Below are 17021 nucleotides of genomic sequence, written 5' to 3'. Positions count from 1 at the left end.
TTGGTGTACGATAAATTTGAAAACATATGAGTATCTCAAATATCCATTCATAATTATATTGCTCAAGGTTGATTCACCTCTAAAAGATGTTCTTGGCATTAGTTTTGATCTTAGTTAAATAGGGGATTGGTGTTTATTTGAAAAGTGAATCTACACACTTGAAAACCGGTATCTTTGTAGATAGTAGACCAGGCCAATATCTAAGTTTTGCCTAGTCCATAGGCCATGGTCTTGTCCTGTAAATCACACGCACCAAGTAAGTGAGGGTGTGCCCTCGAGAGTGGCCCCTAAGGAATTAATGCTCAACCCCTAGGGTCCAACTACTTCAATATGAAATTTTTTTTTTTTTTTTGCAAACTTGAAATCAAATGTTTTATAAGACATGGGTCTCTCCAATGATGCAAAAATTCTGAAATCAAAAGATTATAAATCACTCATCAAGGTGATTGATTGGGTCTACAAAGAGTGGACATAAAGGCATAAATTTAGCAGACCAAAAGAGTGTTCCCCTTGGATTTGTTTAATTATTAGAGTATTCCATTGTCCTGGAATCACAATATCATTCTCCCACAACCAAAATATTGGGATAGTTAAGGATCTAAAAATTCATATCGCGATAAAATGGCGAAATGACATTTACAAACCTACTATGACCCTACCAAATAATTCGCTCCAACCAGCCTTAGCTGTTGCTCCTTCTCCATCAATCTCTGGGCCTACACCTTTAAACGTGTGAGTTGTGTTCATCAGATGAATCTCTATGACAATATTGTCCTGAAGCCCGGTTCATCTATTTCCCTTATTTTAATTCTTAATTATTCTATTTTTTTTCTTTTGGGTAAATTTTCAAATAATTACTTAAGTTTTCGTATTTATTCCAAAATTTTGTTAATATTTACACAACTATCACGTAATTTTAGCAAAATGTTATCAAATTATTAACATTACATGATGACTTTGTCAGTATTAACAAGATTTCGAAAATATCAAATTTTTTTGTAATTATTTGAGAATTTACCCATTTTTTCACCTTAGGCAGGGAAATCAAAATTATGTTTGTATTGGTGAATAAACATGTCTTCGTAACTGATCTCTGTGGTTGGATGAGATTATATTTCTATAGTGATTATAAGGAAAACAAAATCAAATTTATGATCCAATCAAGGTTGAGCAGATTTTTTAATTAAGTTGGTTTCGTGTTTGAATGTGACCGAAAACTTAAAAAAAGAATCATCTACTTTTGTACTTAGTTTTAAAATCCAAAAATTTATTGTTTAGAGATCTTGGCATTACGTCTATCAAATGTCGAACACTATCTGTGATAATCTTGGGGCTACTTATTTAATAGCTAACACAATTTTTGACATTAGAATACGTCATATATTGAAGTTGATGCTCACCTATGTTAGGGAGTAAGTTAAAAAAAAATCATGAACAACAAATTTTGTTTACTAATTACACCCATTGATGGATACAAAACTGGTATCATTGTAAAGGTCCCCAGTCCAAAAGGTTTGGGTTTTTACGCAACAAGTTGATTGTTCAACCATATTATGGTCATTCCACTTGAGGGGAGTCACAAGCACATGCACACTGAGCTGGAAAAGAACATCTTGATTCAAAAGTGTTGATTTGGGTCCAAGCGTGCACGCACGCACGCACGGACACATGAAACTGGTGGAACCTTTTGATCATGCATAGGGAGTTGTTGAGTCCATCCTACACAATGGACTCAAATCAACTCTTTATGAGTAATGAATCCTATATAATAGTGACAGCCTTGAGAGCTATGAGACTAACAAGTCATCTAACAACATACTGTGGTGCCCCATTGGCACCTTCTGTTATGGTTTGTGGAGCCTAATAGTACTGGTTAACAAGGAGGTATTGTAAATCAAGCCACACGTTCACATCAGTCTAAAATTGTCATAATTTCATTAATATTATGTAAAATCATAGTTAAGTTTTCTAGGGTATTTATTTCTCATTTTTGGTGAAAGATTGTAATTTGTAGTTGCGAGTTTTCTCTTCGTAGTAGAATTGATGTGATCCGTGGATGTACCTCAATCTTGAGGGAACTATGTAATATGTGTTCCTTTGTGTGATTGCATCTTGTTTTTGTTTATTTCGATTGTACCTTTTTTTCTTAACACCTCCATGGTGCTTGATTGGCACGATTGTGGTGCCGCATAACATCTGTGTATACGTATGGTGTCCTTTCACTACCTTAAATTCTAATTTCAGATGGTATTAATTGGTTGCATGAAAAAAAATTGTCGATTACATTTGGAAATTTCTTCGGCTCTCTTGTACATTATAAAGATTTACATCGTGTTTTGGCTATAACTTAAATTAAAACACAACTAAATCTCTCTGACCTAATATGGTTAGAAGTCATTTGAAGAGATTGAACTTGTACATGATGGGGGTATGGTTGAATTTTTTTTTCCCATCTAAATATATATGTCACAATGTGAAAAAATGCCCAAATTTGACGATTCGGAACAGTCAAATTTCATAAAATTCGATGGATAAAGGGGTTGAATTGGCGTCGAATTTGTCATTGTCAAACTTTTTTTTGATGAGCTGAAATTGTTAAATTAATGAAGGATGAGAGAAATTCGACAGCTTTAAGCCGTCAAATCTGGAAATATCTAGAATTTTGACTGTTCTAGACCGTCAAAATTTAGTTTCTAAAATTCATGGTTCTTGGCCCGTTAATTTTTTCTGTCGAATTTTCCAGTTTTCGCGTAGTGTGTATCGATCTCATTTGAGATAGAAAGAATATAAAATGTTACGGCGTTATCTTGTTTAGACAATCTTGATTTTTCTCTTGACCAATACGATAGTGCGAGATGATGAGAGTTTAAATCTTGACTAGAAGGACCACCATTCAATTATATTTATGTGTTGTTTTGCATCCTTGTCGTGTGGTAGTCAAGTGGATCTCTTGCAAGCGTATGTCTGCAATTTACAAGTTGCATATCTAGTATGAATCCATTGACCATCATATTTTTTATGAGTCGTGTTGGAGTGACCTCAAGATTATACCTCACATCGCACATCTTGACATGAGTGTGTAGGAGCCATAGATGCTTTTTATAGATGGATGAGTCAATAAGCATCTATGATTCCTACACACTTTCATGACAAGATGTGTGATGTGAGGTACAGTGTTGAGGTCACTTCAACATTAGTCGTATTTTATGGTGATCATTCTTATTTTTAAGTGCATTATATAGGATTTTATTCGTGTGTCTTACAAAATGGCCGATGCTAAAACTCTGTGCGATACATATTTTAAAATATTTAGCATATAGTGTAACCATTTTTATGAATTTCAAATAAATGATCATAGTACGGAATTCAAAGAAGGGTTAAAAATAAAATTCATAAAAAAAATGCGAGTATGATATTCTTTTTATTTTATTTTATGAAAAAACAATAATTCAATATTAAAATGGGCTTACATACTATATGCTAAATATTTTAAAAATAGGTATAACGCCATAATTTTAACATCTTGAGTACTCTTTTTTGTTTTTTTTTTTTTTTCATTCTCCCTTTATTCTTTGTTACCTTTATTTTAACATATAGATAGCTAAAATAGACCACATGAGACTCAAAAGAAACCGAAATTTAACAAGAACAACAAGGCAATGATGATGGCCAGAATAAGCAAAAAATAAGTGGCCCTCTTTTCTTTCCCCTTGATTATATTATGGTACCCAATTTTATCTAAGACATGCATCACAGATCTCATCATTTTCTGAAAAAAAAAAGGGAAAAAAAAAACATTAACCCGTTAGTTGTAAGAACTTATTGAGAGAGAGAGAGAGAGAGAGAGAGAGAGAGTACCAGTTTAAGGGGTTCAATATGCAGAAGTGGTTCTATAAACATCTCCATGTTCCTGATTTTGTTAAAGTAATTATTAGACATTGGCTTTAAAAAAGAGATTCTATTTTTAATTTTATAGCCAACATGTTCACATTCATCCGATCACTTGAGGGGTTAAGCAAATTAATTAGGAAACTTCTTTGTTACATAGCAATAATCCAGACCAAATTCTTAGATACTAAGACACAGCATTAATATTGGTCCTGTTTGGTATGCTGTAAAATATTGTAAATTGCAAAGTTTTGCAATTATGGTGTATTGCTTCTCGAGTGCTTTGTGGCAATTATAACAAAATCTCCCCAAAAAATATACAAATATATTAAACATAGAATCCCCCCAATATATATATATATAAAGGTCGGGAACCTATACACATGTTGTTGAGTTATGTCTTCTATTCTTGATTGGTGACTTCAGACTATGTCTTTTATATATATATATATATTGTTTTTCGTGTCGCACAAGAACAAAAACCCTAGCATCATTATTAGAGAGAAACAAGAGGCATAGGAAGATTGTAACTTTGTTCTTCGATTGGTTAATATAGTGAAATTGTCGCTTTCGCCCATGGATGTAAGTCAATTCTGACTTAACCACATATATCTCGTGTCTTATGTGATTGTTTTACGTGTTCTTATTGATTTTATACTTCAATCTGTGGTTTTGCTCTAACACGTGTTTTTGTATAAGATACACACTAGACTTCACCAAACTTTAAATTTTTGAAACATCTCTCACCTTATTACTACCTTCCCTTGGTAAGTATGGCAAGTGTAGAAGCTGAAACCCTTCCCTAGAGGCACAAGTGTCTTGTCCCATACTGCAAGCAAAAGAGGAAAAAGAAAAGAAAAAGAGAAAGGTTACACATCTCACAACTAACATTCAATTGAGTTTTGAATAAAGTGTGGGCCCAAACCTAGTCTCCATGAAACACCAACATTCATTCCATCATGCACTGTGGGTTGCACTACAAATTCTATGTGCTTTCCCATACATCTCATTAGAAAAGAGAACAATTCCAGTACTTGCTACAACAAAACCACCACTCTTAGCATTCATAATTGAAACAAGATAATCTCTGATCACAATGTGAAAAAAGCTCAAATTTGACTGCCTTGGGCCGTCAAATTTCATAAAATTTAACAGACTAAGAGGTCGAATTGGCGTTGAATTTTTCATTGTCAATTTTTTTTTTCCGATGGTCCAAACTGTCAAATTAATGAAGGATGAGAGAAATTCGAGAGCTTTAAGTCGTCAAATCTGGGAACATCAAGAATTTCGACGATCTAGACCGTAATTCAATTTCTAAAATTCGTAGGCCTTGGCCCGTCAAATTTTTATGTCGAATTTTCCAGTTTTCACGTAGTAAATGGTAATTGAATCAAGCCTTGTGGCCCAAAAATTTATATTTATGTCAAATGGAGGGAGAGTTACGATTAAGCTTTAAATTTGATCGGTATATATAGTACTATTCAATCTTTATAAGTAAATCAAACGTACCTTCTTGCCATGAAATGGATGGAAACAAGACTTGAAATTACAAACACATCTGCATTCGTCTCCGATCACATTGGACAATTCTCTAAGATTTCGATCCTTAATTGCAGTATAAAGCTTGAGGACTGTTTCGAGAGCCTTATGATCTTCCTCCCCTTCTCCTGAGCTTTTAGTGCAAGATGGGACCAACAAGAAGTCATTGTTCTTGGTATAGATGCTTATCTTGCTTGGGAGAGTTGAATGAAATTCAAAGGACACGTGGGCTGTTTGTGCCAATTTAATAGGATTTAGAGTTAGAGAAGGAAGATGTGAATATCTTGATCTATAGATGATTAGAGGGGTAAATAGTGTTTTTGATGATGAATTTGGAACAAGTTTTGGGCAAAACTTATGGGTGAGGGAGGAGGCAAATCCCATTGTGAGGTTAGGTTGAGCGAATGAAAAAAGAGATTGGATTCCAAACAAGAGAGAAATCTCTACCATACAACATAGACTTCATATTAAGGGTGGAAGATAAAATCATATAAGAAAGATACAAAGTAAACATGGACAAGTTAAGGATCTTTAAAGTTGTTCTACCATTTGCACGTGGTTGAAATTAAAAAAAAAAAAAAAAAAAGAAAAAGAAAAAAAGAAAAAAGAAAAAGATTGGGATTCACTTTCAATGACTTGAAAACATGGTTTTTAAACTTGGTTTCATGTCTCGTCTCATTCAGTCCCGATACCGAGTTAACTCGGATAATAAATCTCGTCTCGTTCAGCATTGAGACAATGGTTTTTAACCATTTAAAAAATCTGAAATAATTCCTATAAAAAATGAAAAAAAAAAAACATAAAAATTAAAAGAAATCATAATATACCTATCAAAATAAATAAATTAAATATTTACATTGTTACGTAAGTTTTATTTTCATTGTTACATATGTTTCATCTTTTTTATCCGATTTCATTTTGAATCGGATGAAGAAGATGAAGTTTTCTCCCAAAACCTTTTTTTTTTTTTATTCACTTGGTTGAGAAGATGAAAAAAATCGATTTGGATGAAAGAATATAGGGTTGAGAACGTTTAACTTGTTTGTCTTGTTTAACTCAGACGAAATTTTGAAAATCTCATTCATGACGTCTCTCTTATCTCACGATACGTGGAAGTCTCAAATAGGTTTGTGAGTTGGTATTGCTCAATCTTGATACTAAATTAACTCGGGCGATACGTTTTGATCTCGGACGAGTTTTAAAACCATGTTTGAAAATCTCAATCTAATTAAACAATGGCAACCATTGGATTTGATCTGTTTTTTTTTTTCCATTGTCAATTCGATTCTTTTTTGGGTCTCATGTTTCACTCTACATGTATAAAATTTTGAATTTTGTTTATAAACCATATTTAATTTTAATATCATTGGTCATTGTTTGCTTACAATGATATTTCTAAGTTGACAACTATTATCTTATTGGAGTGATTTGTTTATTATGTCCTTTCCAATAGCTATGAATTTTCAAACATTAATGTGATTTTATTTAAATGAAATTTTGACCCTTATGTTATCATATTCGAGTCTATTATGCCAAACCATGAATCAATACATTTTTGGTCAATATTAAAGATATAACCGTGTTTTGAAACTATGATATGCCTCCTTGACCTAGGTCATATTTTCTGAAACTAACCTAAGTAGCCTCAACGAAGAAATTATCTCACGAATCTGATTCATCTTAAAAATCCCATTCATTTTAGAGTGGCAAATCACAAACCATGAACCAGAATTTGAACCAAGCTAACAAAACCACCTAAGTAACATAAAGGTGCAACTTGGTTCAATTTGGGTCCAAATCGAACAAATATAAGTCAGTTCCACTAAATAATAACTAGAACCTAATCAAATTGCCCATAGAACCAAATGGAACTAAGTTCAATTCCATTCCATGGTTTCCAATATGCTATGAACCTCCTTGCAAGCATCATGATTTTAATAATAAAAAGTTCATTAATCTATATCCATCTCTGAAAAAGTGATAAGTCATTAAGGGTCTGGATTGATTTTGTTTTGTACTGACTCTTGAAATGAAAATCGAATCAAAATGACCCATTCTCCATTTTCTAAACTCCAAAATCGAACTGCAACTTATTCCAAACCAATCCAAAGTTATCGGTTTGATTCGGTTCTTTATTTGAATTGGACTAAGTTACACATCTAGTAACATAGATTTGAAGCTTGAAGCTCGAACCGCAGGTAAAACTAGACCGGATCTAACTGGTTGACGACCTGATGGGCTGCCATCACCCTCTTAATTCTAACGTGCGCCGTGTGGCACAGCTTAAGCACCACAAAGTTAAAGATATTCTATTGCCACACCAACTTTTACTAAAAGCAATCCAATTCGTATGAGTTAGCACATATATTGGGTGCTTTTAGCAAAAGTTAGTGTGGCACTAGAATCTCACTAAATTCCTCTTCTGATTTTCTCCTAATTCCTTGACATCTCCTTCGGCTTGACGCCTCGTCCAGATATTCGAGTAGAAAAGAAAAACAAAAATCGCACAGAAGGGTTTTGTTTCTAGTTAGAGAGGAGCTTTAATGGCGGAAGATCTGGTCTTAGATACAGCGATTAGAGATTGGGTTCTGATCCCTCTCTCAGTCGTCATGGTTTTGATTGGAATCCTTCGTTACTTTGTATCAAAACTCATGCGATCTTCTCAATTACCCGATGCGAAGATCGTTAAAGAGGGGTTCGTATTCTATCAAGACCAAACACTGACTCTATTGTCTTAAATTTCTGATTTTGATTCTGGGTTTTGCTTTGATTGTTTCAGACAGGTTGTCATTAGGGCTAGAAATTTACGAGCTGGAGCGAATTTAATTCCACTGAAGTCCTTTCGTGCTCGAAAGGCCTATTTCAATAATGAGGTTCGATTATTTAAACCTTTTTTTTTTTCGATTTTTTGGATGAAAACTACTCAGGTTTCATGAATCAGAACTGTAGAGGAATTTCAAATATTTAAGGATTTGATTTTTGAGATTAATTTGTATTCTGTTTGCTGTTTGTTATGCTTAAGTTTATTTGTTTAATCTAATCTTTTAGTATTTTGTTAATCAAATATTAAAACTAGAACTTTTTTTTTCTTAAAAGGGAATTTCTGCTGTTTTGAAAAATAGTTTAAAATTCCCACACAGTAGAAATTTTCATTCCAGGCCTTACTGTAATTGTGTTATGGAGAACTTGGTTGCATCGAAGAAGTACATCTCTTCTCAGATTATTACCAGATAAGGAACTTCAATCATTATATAGTAATGTAGATACATCGTCCGACTAGGTTTTCTTATGCCAACAATTTCATAATTTAAATTTAGGAGAACCTTACTCGTGTCAAGGCTTAAATATTTATGAAGATGGGTAATTTGGGTATGAATTTGCCCGAGCATATTTGTGCCTCGTAAAAGGAATGACGAACAATGAGTTGACCACATGCATATGTTTCAACTGTCTTAAGTTTTAGATCAAGACAGATATTAACATCATCGAATTGATATGATTTCATGGGCTATGACTCGTCTAAGTGATGGTATACCTTTCATTGGACTTGTTGATGCATGGGTGAACATTATATGGTATAGGGAACAGGATCCAAAAGTTTCACTCATGTATGTTACAGGAAAAATCTTCGCCAAAGCACAAAGTTTATGTAGACTTATCAATACCATAGGAACACAAAGGAATTTTATAAACGGTATTCTAAATTTTGGGAATAAGGCTTTGATGATGATAATAATGGTGATGTATACATCATCCTTAGAAAAATTATTTACGTTGTCATGGCAGGAGAATGGGTTGTTGCATGTTCCCAAGGGGCAGGCTCAAAATCCGCAGGCACAGATGTTCTCTGATCCAAACATGGCTATGGATATGATGAAGAAAAACCTTTCCATGATCATACCCCAGGTATTACAATTTATGTAATCTATTACTATAATATGGCATAATTTTTTGTTTTTTTGAAATGGGATTATTTACAATCTAGTACATCTTTGTGCTTTATTGTTTCAGACTCTTACTTTTGCATGGGTCAACTTTTTCTTCTCTGGATTTGTTGCTGGTTAGTTTCTATACCTCAATGTTAAATTTAAGGGTCATGGGATGTATATGTATGGTCTTCCATTTGAAGATATGTGTCTCGAGTTTTCTTGAGATGCAACCTCTTTGTTTTCATCTGTTGTTATTTTTTTATCAGACCCATTAGGATGAGAACATCTTTAAAGTTTAATATCAGCATAGTTTCCAAGTTTCTTGTTCTTCACTAAAGCATTTTTGGTCCTATTTTTTTTTCCTTCCCTCTTTTTCTCCACTTAGGAAATTTGCTTATTAACACATCTTTCTATGTATCGATCTTACATTTTTCCTATTTAATCCTCCTTACAATAAGAGTCTGATTGTGTCACTTTTCATTTCAGCCAAGATACCCTTTCCACTGACTCAGAGGTTTAGATCTATGTTACAAAATGGAATTGACTTGAGCACAGTTGATGTTAGCTATGTTAGCAGCCGCTCATGGTATTTTTCCTTTTTATGTACAAGAAAAGAGTTCGACTTTAATTTGTGTATACAAAGCCTTTCTGATGATTCTCCATTAATTTTATCAGGTATTTCCTCAATCTGTTTGGATTAAGGGGTCTATTCAGTCTCATTTTGGGTGAAGAAAATGGTAAGTACCAGATGTGTAAAAGCTTAAAATGTGATACTTTATGTCACGTAAATCTGGATTTTTTTTTTCACAAACTATAAGACATGAGCATAAATGTGTGAACTAGGCTTTTTCAATTCTGTTATATAGCATCTCTTGATTGTTATTTTTTTAATCACTATCTTTGGATGTTATGGAGTCTCATATGCATTTGCTGATGCAGCCACTGATGACACACAGCGGATGATGCAAATGAGTGGATTTGGCTTTGATCCTTCAAAGGTATGTCTGTTTGGTGGCTTTTTTTCTAATTGTCCTTGTATATTTGATCTAAGAAGTTCCTATTCTATCAGTGCTAGATATCAAAGCAGATGAATTGATAAATCTATTTCACTTTGTACTTAGCGTTCTAGTAACAGATATCATAGATTATGTACTTCACATGTCCTATAGCAAGTTAAAGGCAAGTGCTTGATTGAACAACTGCCCATCCTGGTCTGCCCTTTTAATCTTCCACAAACCTGTAGTTCTTGGGAAATACTGTATAAACCAGAAAAGAATTCTCTCTATAATCTCTGATATGGTATCAATAGCACTTCACATAAGTACGGTTCTCTGCACAGAGATATCCTCAATCATAAACACCTTGAGATCATCAATGGATATGAACTCCTTTGCTGATGCAGTTTCTTCCTCCTTGAACGACACAGTGTGGTACTTGCTAAAGAGTTTTCGATGCTTAAGTAAGTAATTATTTAAGATAGAGAATCAAATCAAAAGTCATGAACCTAGGCTCCTTTTGCCTCTTTATAGAGTTATCTTCTTTGCACCCTAATTTAACAATTTCCTTCCTTTAGTTCCTTCCTAGGTTAATCTCATGATCTCTAGGATCCATGATTATCCAATCTCTCAATTTTATGCATCATTTACACCTAACCCTTTTTTTATTACCGAGCCTAAGAAGTGATACTCGGGAATTCCATGTCTTGTCTTGTGAAACTCAGGTGGGTTAGAAATGCCTCGTTCTGGACCATTTCTCATCCTGAAGCCCCATTATTCCCTAGTCTCACTGAGTTACCTAGCATGAGATTCTGATCCTCTCGCACAATGGGAATCTCAAGGTAATCATGTGTATGGTTGTGATTCAGCTGCATATTTTTACCTATATATAATATATTTTTCTACATAAACCTCTGGTTTTAAGAGTTTGATGTATAAGAGAGTAATGGAAGCTCACTTGCAAATCATTTTTCCACTTAGGCTGATAGGAAAAGTCATTCGTCGCCATCATAAGCCTTTTCCCAACTGGTCAGTACCATGAATCTCAATTCAATTCTTTTTGGATCCAAGTCTTTGTTAAGAAAATTGTCAAAATTTTTCCTCTCAACCCCATAGCACAAGCTTGGGACAAAAGATCGGGATACACAAAAAAATTTGGCAAAACTTTTACAGCCTTCTAACCTGACAACCTCATCCATCCAAGCTTGGGATAGGGCAGTGCAAATGTCTGCAATCGAGTAAATAGCTCTACAAACGAATGGATCGGATCAAATTGTAAAATGGAAAGATTTTTACAATTTATACATTGTCACCTTGTGGAAAATTGTTAGGTATGAATATGATAGATACCTGTTACTTGATTGGTGAAATAGTATCTATCTCCAAAAAAACATGTTTGGCAATAAATAAATAAAAATTCAAATAAAAAGAACCCACTGAGGACGACCATGTTAATATAAGGTCCATTTGTTGCTCCTTTTCTTTCTCTTTGTTTAATTTTTTTTGGGGAGGGGTGTGGTGGAAGTCTGAATATAGACTATGGCATGTTATTTATTTGGTGAGTGGTTATGGATAGACACCTGAAATATTGCAGTTTTTTTTTTTTTTTCAAACCTTAATTTTGTTGGTAAAATAAATGTGATCCTGTGATTTGTTTCATTGTTTTACTAGAGCTTGAGCGCAGAAAAAGACAGTCTTGACATAGTTCAGCATGAATGGGCTCTACCCAAATTCGAAAAGCGTGCTGAAGAAGTCTTGAGGAAACTTGTCAACTGAAAAACGGTTGAGGAAACACAAAATTGCTAGCTCAACAGGAAAAATGACCACTGGGAGTCTCAATTTTTTCACTTTTTGTTCTACCATTACTGACAACGTATTTTCTACGAATCTTCATGTGAACTACTAGGCTAAATTCTCAGCATTAATGTATAATGCTTGGGCTCTTCGTGATCATTGACAAATTTCACTACTGGGCTTAATACATTTTATTTTTAAGTTTTGCAGGGATTGGGACATAATTTTAAAGACATCTTCATCTTTTTATGTGTGTTTAATCAAGTGTCTCTACCTTGAAGTGTTGTGGATTGCTTTGTAATTCTGTTTCAATGAATGGGAACACCTATAGACCAGACCAGTAAGTTTATCAGAGTAGTGAGTTGAACTCATGGTTTTAAAACTTGTTTTGACGTCTCGTCTCGTCCATAAACGAGACCGAATTGTCTCGGATGAGTTTTTCGATACGTTCGAGTCATCTCATTTAACAATGAGAAAAATGAATTGTGATTTTAATCTCATCTGATACGTTTGACTTGTCTATCCGTGGACGATACTGAGACCTATTGTATGAGTCATCTTGGTCTCCGATGAGATTTAAAACCATGGTTGAACTGCACCCTTAACCCATCCTCAGCTTAGATTGCCCACCTTAGAAATCAGGCAGGAATGCAGACTCCAATGAAACATAGTTTTTTGTTTCTTCACATGGTTGTTTCCTTCTTGAGCAGTGGTGCCACTATATCAATCTTATAATTTTCAATCAACTACATACAAATTGGGTTTTTATCAATATTATTACATTTTAGTAATAAATGTTTAATTTGTTTTGAATAATTGATTTTTTTATTTTTCAGGTTTCTGATGAATTTTACTTCTATAATCTTTTAGATTTTTTTGTTCTATTACAACCATTTTTTGCATCTTAATCACGACAATGACAAAACTTTTTGTTACAATCATTGCTTTTGAGCATATAAATGAACAGAGCTGCTATTGCCACACCAACTTTTACTAATCTAACACCAAAGAATAGCACGCAGTTGGTGTGGCAATAGTAACTCTCTAAATGAATCAAGATCCGTTTAAGATGAGGAATTTTTTCTTTTAACAACATAGATGAAGCATGATTCTTCATGAAGAGCGAGTTTCCAACATTTCAAAGTGAGAATCCAATATTTTGGGAGCATCATATAAAGAAGGATTAGAAAAGTTGGGAGGAGAAAGTGTAAGAGACAGGAGCATTTCCCCTAAAAGAAGGATCGGGTCACTAAGATTATTCGCGATGATGAATTGCTTAGTAACGCATCAATACACAAGACATTAATCTTCATTCAGGTCCACTTATCAGGAATCATGAGCCTACACCATTTTATGCTTAAAGTGAGAGTCCGACTTTGAAGCGGGCACGCCTCTTCCAAATTTTCAAGGAAACCTCCTTGTTACAAGAAATGTGGTGTTAGAATTTATTTCACACTCCTATATTTCCACCAAAATTTGAAATACCTCCTTGAAAATGCCACATGTAATTCGACGGAGAGAATTCCTTCAAAGTTTTTTATTATTATTTGTAGATGTGTTTTTTCGCTCTACCTCGAGATCTCTCTTGAAGGCTCGTAGCTCGGTAGGCGGTCTGTAACAAGACCACTCCAACGATCAAGTTAAGATCAGTGTTGAGCTAATAAAGAGTTCTCAGAGAAGATTTTTTCTAATCTTTGATATGAGTTGTAACCTGATATTTATAGGGTCCTGTTTGATGAATTTTCCAAGATACTCGCAGTGATTTCTCTTAGAATTGTTAACCTACTCTCTGACCTGACAGTTGCAGGAGTTGCTACAACTGTCATGACAGTCTGAGGCAGTTGTAATCGATCTGTCAGGCTGTGAGTTGTCACATCTGTCCTATTAGTTACAGCATTGTCACGTCTGTCGTGTCAGCCCTTAGTGACCTGATCTACATTTTAAGCTCTGTTCATTTCCTTATAACTTGGTGGGTCGGTAATTGTTCTTCTTGGTTGCCACGTGTCAAAAGGACCAAGAATTGCCCTCCACATTCTTCATATGTCATAAACACTTGCTTGTTAGTACCTTCACCATTAATCTACTACTGCAATTGGCCATCCTTATGGCTACCTCTTTTTCATTTATACCTTTAGGTGTGCTTCAAAAGGAGATTTATTAAAAGAGTCATGATAATTTGAGGCCCCCTTCTTACCTACACCTCAATCACACAATCGTAGATCATTTGCCTTGGGATACATTAGAAAATGATTTATGATTCTACATATCCGGAGGCTAATGATCTATGATTTTGTGATAGGAGCGACAAAAAGTCATTATTCTTACTAAAAAAATATCCCAACTTCATATTAAAAGATGTTTAAAAGGCATACGTCTCAATGTGAAGCATGACTAAGGCATACACATTTTCTCTGAGGTACACGTCTCTCAGGATATTTTTTTTATTCTTAAAATTTATAGTAATCATGTTTTCAACTTTCTTCTTTTCTATAATGCAACATAGATTGATCATTTGAAAAAATTACAACATAGAATATATAATAATAATATAGCAAAGAAAGCAATTGAATTAATCGGAGAAATAACATTTAGTTATTTTCAATAATCAGAAAAAAAAAATTATGTACTCGAAAACCTTAAATCATTCATGTATAAAATATTTCTTTCCTATTAACATATAAGTTAATAATATATATATTGATAATCGGGTATCCTTGTAGGTAGCAGATCGGACAAGTATTTGGCTGCTTTGCCCACTCCATAGACCATTGTCTTATCCAAGGACTAGTCTCGGGGCATGTGCAACACCCACACATCACATGGGCTAGGTAAGTGAGGGTGCGCCCTATCGGGTGGCTCCTAAGGAATTAATGTTTATACTGGGTAAAAGTTCATAATATTTTGTGTAACTATTAATAAGATGATTATAATTTATAATACGATTGTGAATTTAAAATTTGAAATTGAAAAATATGTATTTATTGGACTTTAGTCGACTCATATCAGAAGTATATATGAATTCAAGTATTATCTTTTTATAGTATTAAAGTAATAGAGAATACAAGTTCTCCCTTTATAAAGAGGTCTTGAGTTCAAACCCCTTGTTGATCACTAATAGGGATTATTCTGGTTTATCTCTGACATGTATGATTTGAACGAGATATGGTGCTTTAAAGCTGTGTTTGGATTGTGAGAAATGGAGAGAAGATAAGAGAAAAGAAATGAATTTCTCTCCATTTCTCTAGTTTGGATTGTTAAGTGGGAAGAGAAGAGGAGAGAAAAAAAGGTGAATTTTCTTTCCTCCAAAAGTAGAGAGAAATTATTTTATAATGCCAAATCTACCTCAAGATCTCTTTTAAGATATTTTAAAATTTGAAAGTCGTCCCAAGTTCTCTCTTGTCAATCTAAACATGATGGAGAGAAATTGGGTTTCTCTTTTCTTCTCTTCCCTTTTCTTAATGAGTTTTACTTCTCTCCACTTCTCTCAATCCAAACACAACTTAAGAGGTTAGTTGCTTTGCCCCTGCTAGTCGTACTCGAACCTAAAGGGTTACACTCCATCATTAAAAAAAAATAATAATAATAAAGAAGAGTCGTGATAATCTGATGCCCTCTTTGACATACACCCCCATCATAGAATCGTAGATCATTTGTCTCGGGATACACAAGAAAAATTTAATGATTCTACGTATCTCAAGATAAATGATCTACGATTCTGTGATGGGGCTTAGGGGGGTAATATGTTAGATGGGGGTGTCAGAAAATCATTGTTCAATAGATAGTACATTAATGAAATACATAATGCAAAAAATACTATATTTTTAAAACAATTGCTAGAAAAAATATTGTATACAATGCGCAGTCATGATAGAAAGCAATTGCATAAAAGATTATGAAATTATATGTCCCAACTCTTTTTAATATAAAGTAGTGCCGTGTTGTGCTGTAAATCTTATGGGGTCCACTTAGGCTGCCTCTCACCGCCCTACTTTACATATCACCTTTTCCTCTTTGGGGTGCGGCACTCTGGACCATGATTAGAGGGTCGGTCCACTCTGGAAATGTTTGATGGCCACGTTTGACCGATACGTGTCTCTGCACTGCCAGTCCACAGAAATTTGCATGGTTGATTTGACAAGTGGTGCTGAGAGAGATTTTCTCTCTCCTACCCTTAATAAAAAACCTAAATTTCCTAATAATATCACTTTATGCCATTCAATACAATAGTGCTGTAAAGGGTGACATTCTATGAATTAAAAAAAAAAAAAAAAACCTTTTATCCTTGTATCTTAATTTTAAATTTGAGTGCTTGAGAGTCCTCCATTTTCAACATCATTGACCAAGCTTGAAATAAAGTTTTATTTTTTTTATTTTTTTACCATGAGTTTTTTCATGAAATCTAGAAAGTTGTGGCATTCGATTTGCCAATATGATAATCCATGTGAAACCCACGATACATTTTAAGATTTGAAATCTAAAAATTAAGATTTCTGGGTAGTGGGTGTATGGGTAGGAGAGAGAAATTTCTCACTTTATCACTTATGTCATCAGCACCATATGTCAAATAAGTGTTGAACTGTGAGCAAACAATCACTCATAAAAATATCATATCGTGTAATGATTTTATAACTCAAGGTGATAGGATAAGTTGAAAACTCAACTGATGTGTACCTTGAAAGAATCGTAGATTATTTCCCTTGGGATTCACATTTGTGCAATTGTGTATCTTGAGGGAAAAATCTACGATTCTTGCCCCTGCCATGTCAATGAGTTTTTGAGTTATCCGATTAGGTTGAGTTATAAAATCAGCACTCGTATCATATTTTCCAATTGATGACAAATCCTTTGATCAAGATTATTTTCCAAGGGGCTAACA

The 17021-nt window shown here is 34.1% G+C and overlaps 2 protein-coding genes across 2 annotated transcripts; one reads left to right on the top strand and one right to left on the bottom strand.

Annotated features, from left to right (window-relative positions):
* Positions 1–3518: 3518 nt before the first annotated feature.
* Positions 3519–5906, bottom strand: LOC147387142 (uncharacterized). The gene is made up of 5 exons (XM_086421373.1): positions 5398–5906; positions 4814–4925; positions 4636–4717; positions 3859–3910; positions 3519–3769 (listed from the first exon to the last, which is right to left on the bottom strand). Exons 1-5 carry the CDS (start codon positions 5875–5877, stop codon positions 3623–3625), a joined length of 873 nt encoding a protein of 290 aa, XP_086277499.1. The 5' UTR covers positions 5878–5906; the 3' UTR covers positions 3519–3622.
* A 1955-nt stretch (positions 5907–7861) lies between these two features.
* On the top strand, positions 7862–12405 carry LOC147387141 (ER membrane protein complex subunit-like protein (Protein of unknown function DUF106, transmembrane)). The gene is made up of 8 exons (XM_086421219.1): positions 7862–8122; positions 8207–8300; positions 9214–9333; positions 9439–9487; positions 9843–9942; positions 10032–10093; positions 10296–10354; positions 12023–12405. The coding sequence occupies exons 1-8, from the start codon at positions 7971–7973 to the stop codon at positions 12125–12127; spliced, it is 741 nt and encodes a 246-aa protein (XP_086277345.1). The 5' UTR covers positions 7862–7970; the 3' UTR covers positions 12128–12405.
* Positions 12406–17021: the final 4616 nt, after the last annotated feature.

This window comes from Akebia trifoliata, chromosome 13, assembly GCF_017979445.1.
Source record: "Akebia trifoliata isolate Shusen 1 chromosome 13, ASM1797944v1, whole genome shotgun sequence".
In the NCBI taxonomy this organism is placed as follows: Eukaryota; Viridiplantae; Streptophyta; class Magnoliopsida; order Ranunculales; family Lardizabalaceae; genus Akebia; species Akebia trifoliata.
This window is presented reverse-complemented; position numbering and strand designations above follow the sequence as displayed.

Bases quoted from the DNA above. Each gene is read 5' to 3' on its own strand.
- LOC147387142 (XM_086421373.1), bottom strand. From the start codon at position 5,877: ATGGTAGAGATTTCTCTCTTGTTTGGAATCCAATCTCTTTTTTCATTC. The intron at 4,718-4,813 runs GTTTGGGCCCAC...TTTTGCTTGCAG, and splicing joins TGGTGTTTCATGGAGACTAG to TATGGGACAAGACACTTGTG. The intron at 3,770-3,858 runs GTACTCTCTCTC...TTTTTTTTTCAG, and splicing joins ATATTGAACCCCTTAAACTG to AAAATGATGAGATCTGTGAT.
- LOC147387141 (XM_086421219.1), top strand. From the start codon at position 7,971: ATGGCGGAAGATCTGGTCTTAGATACAGCGATTAGAGATTGGGTTCTG. The intron at 9,334-9,438 runs GTATTACAATTT...TTATTGTTTCAG, and splicing joins TTTCCATGATCATACCCCAG to ACTCTTACTTTTGCATGGGT. The intron at 10,355-12,022 runs GTATGTCTGTTT...TTGTTTTACTAG, and splicing joins TTGGCTTTGATCCTTCAAAG to AGCTTGAGCGCAGAAAAAGA.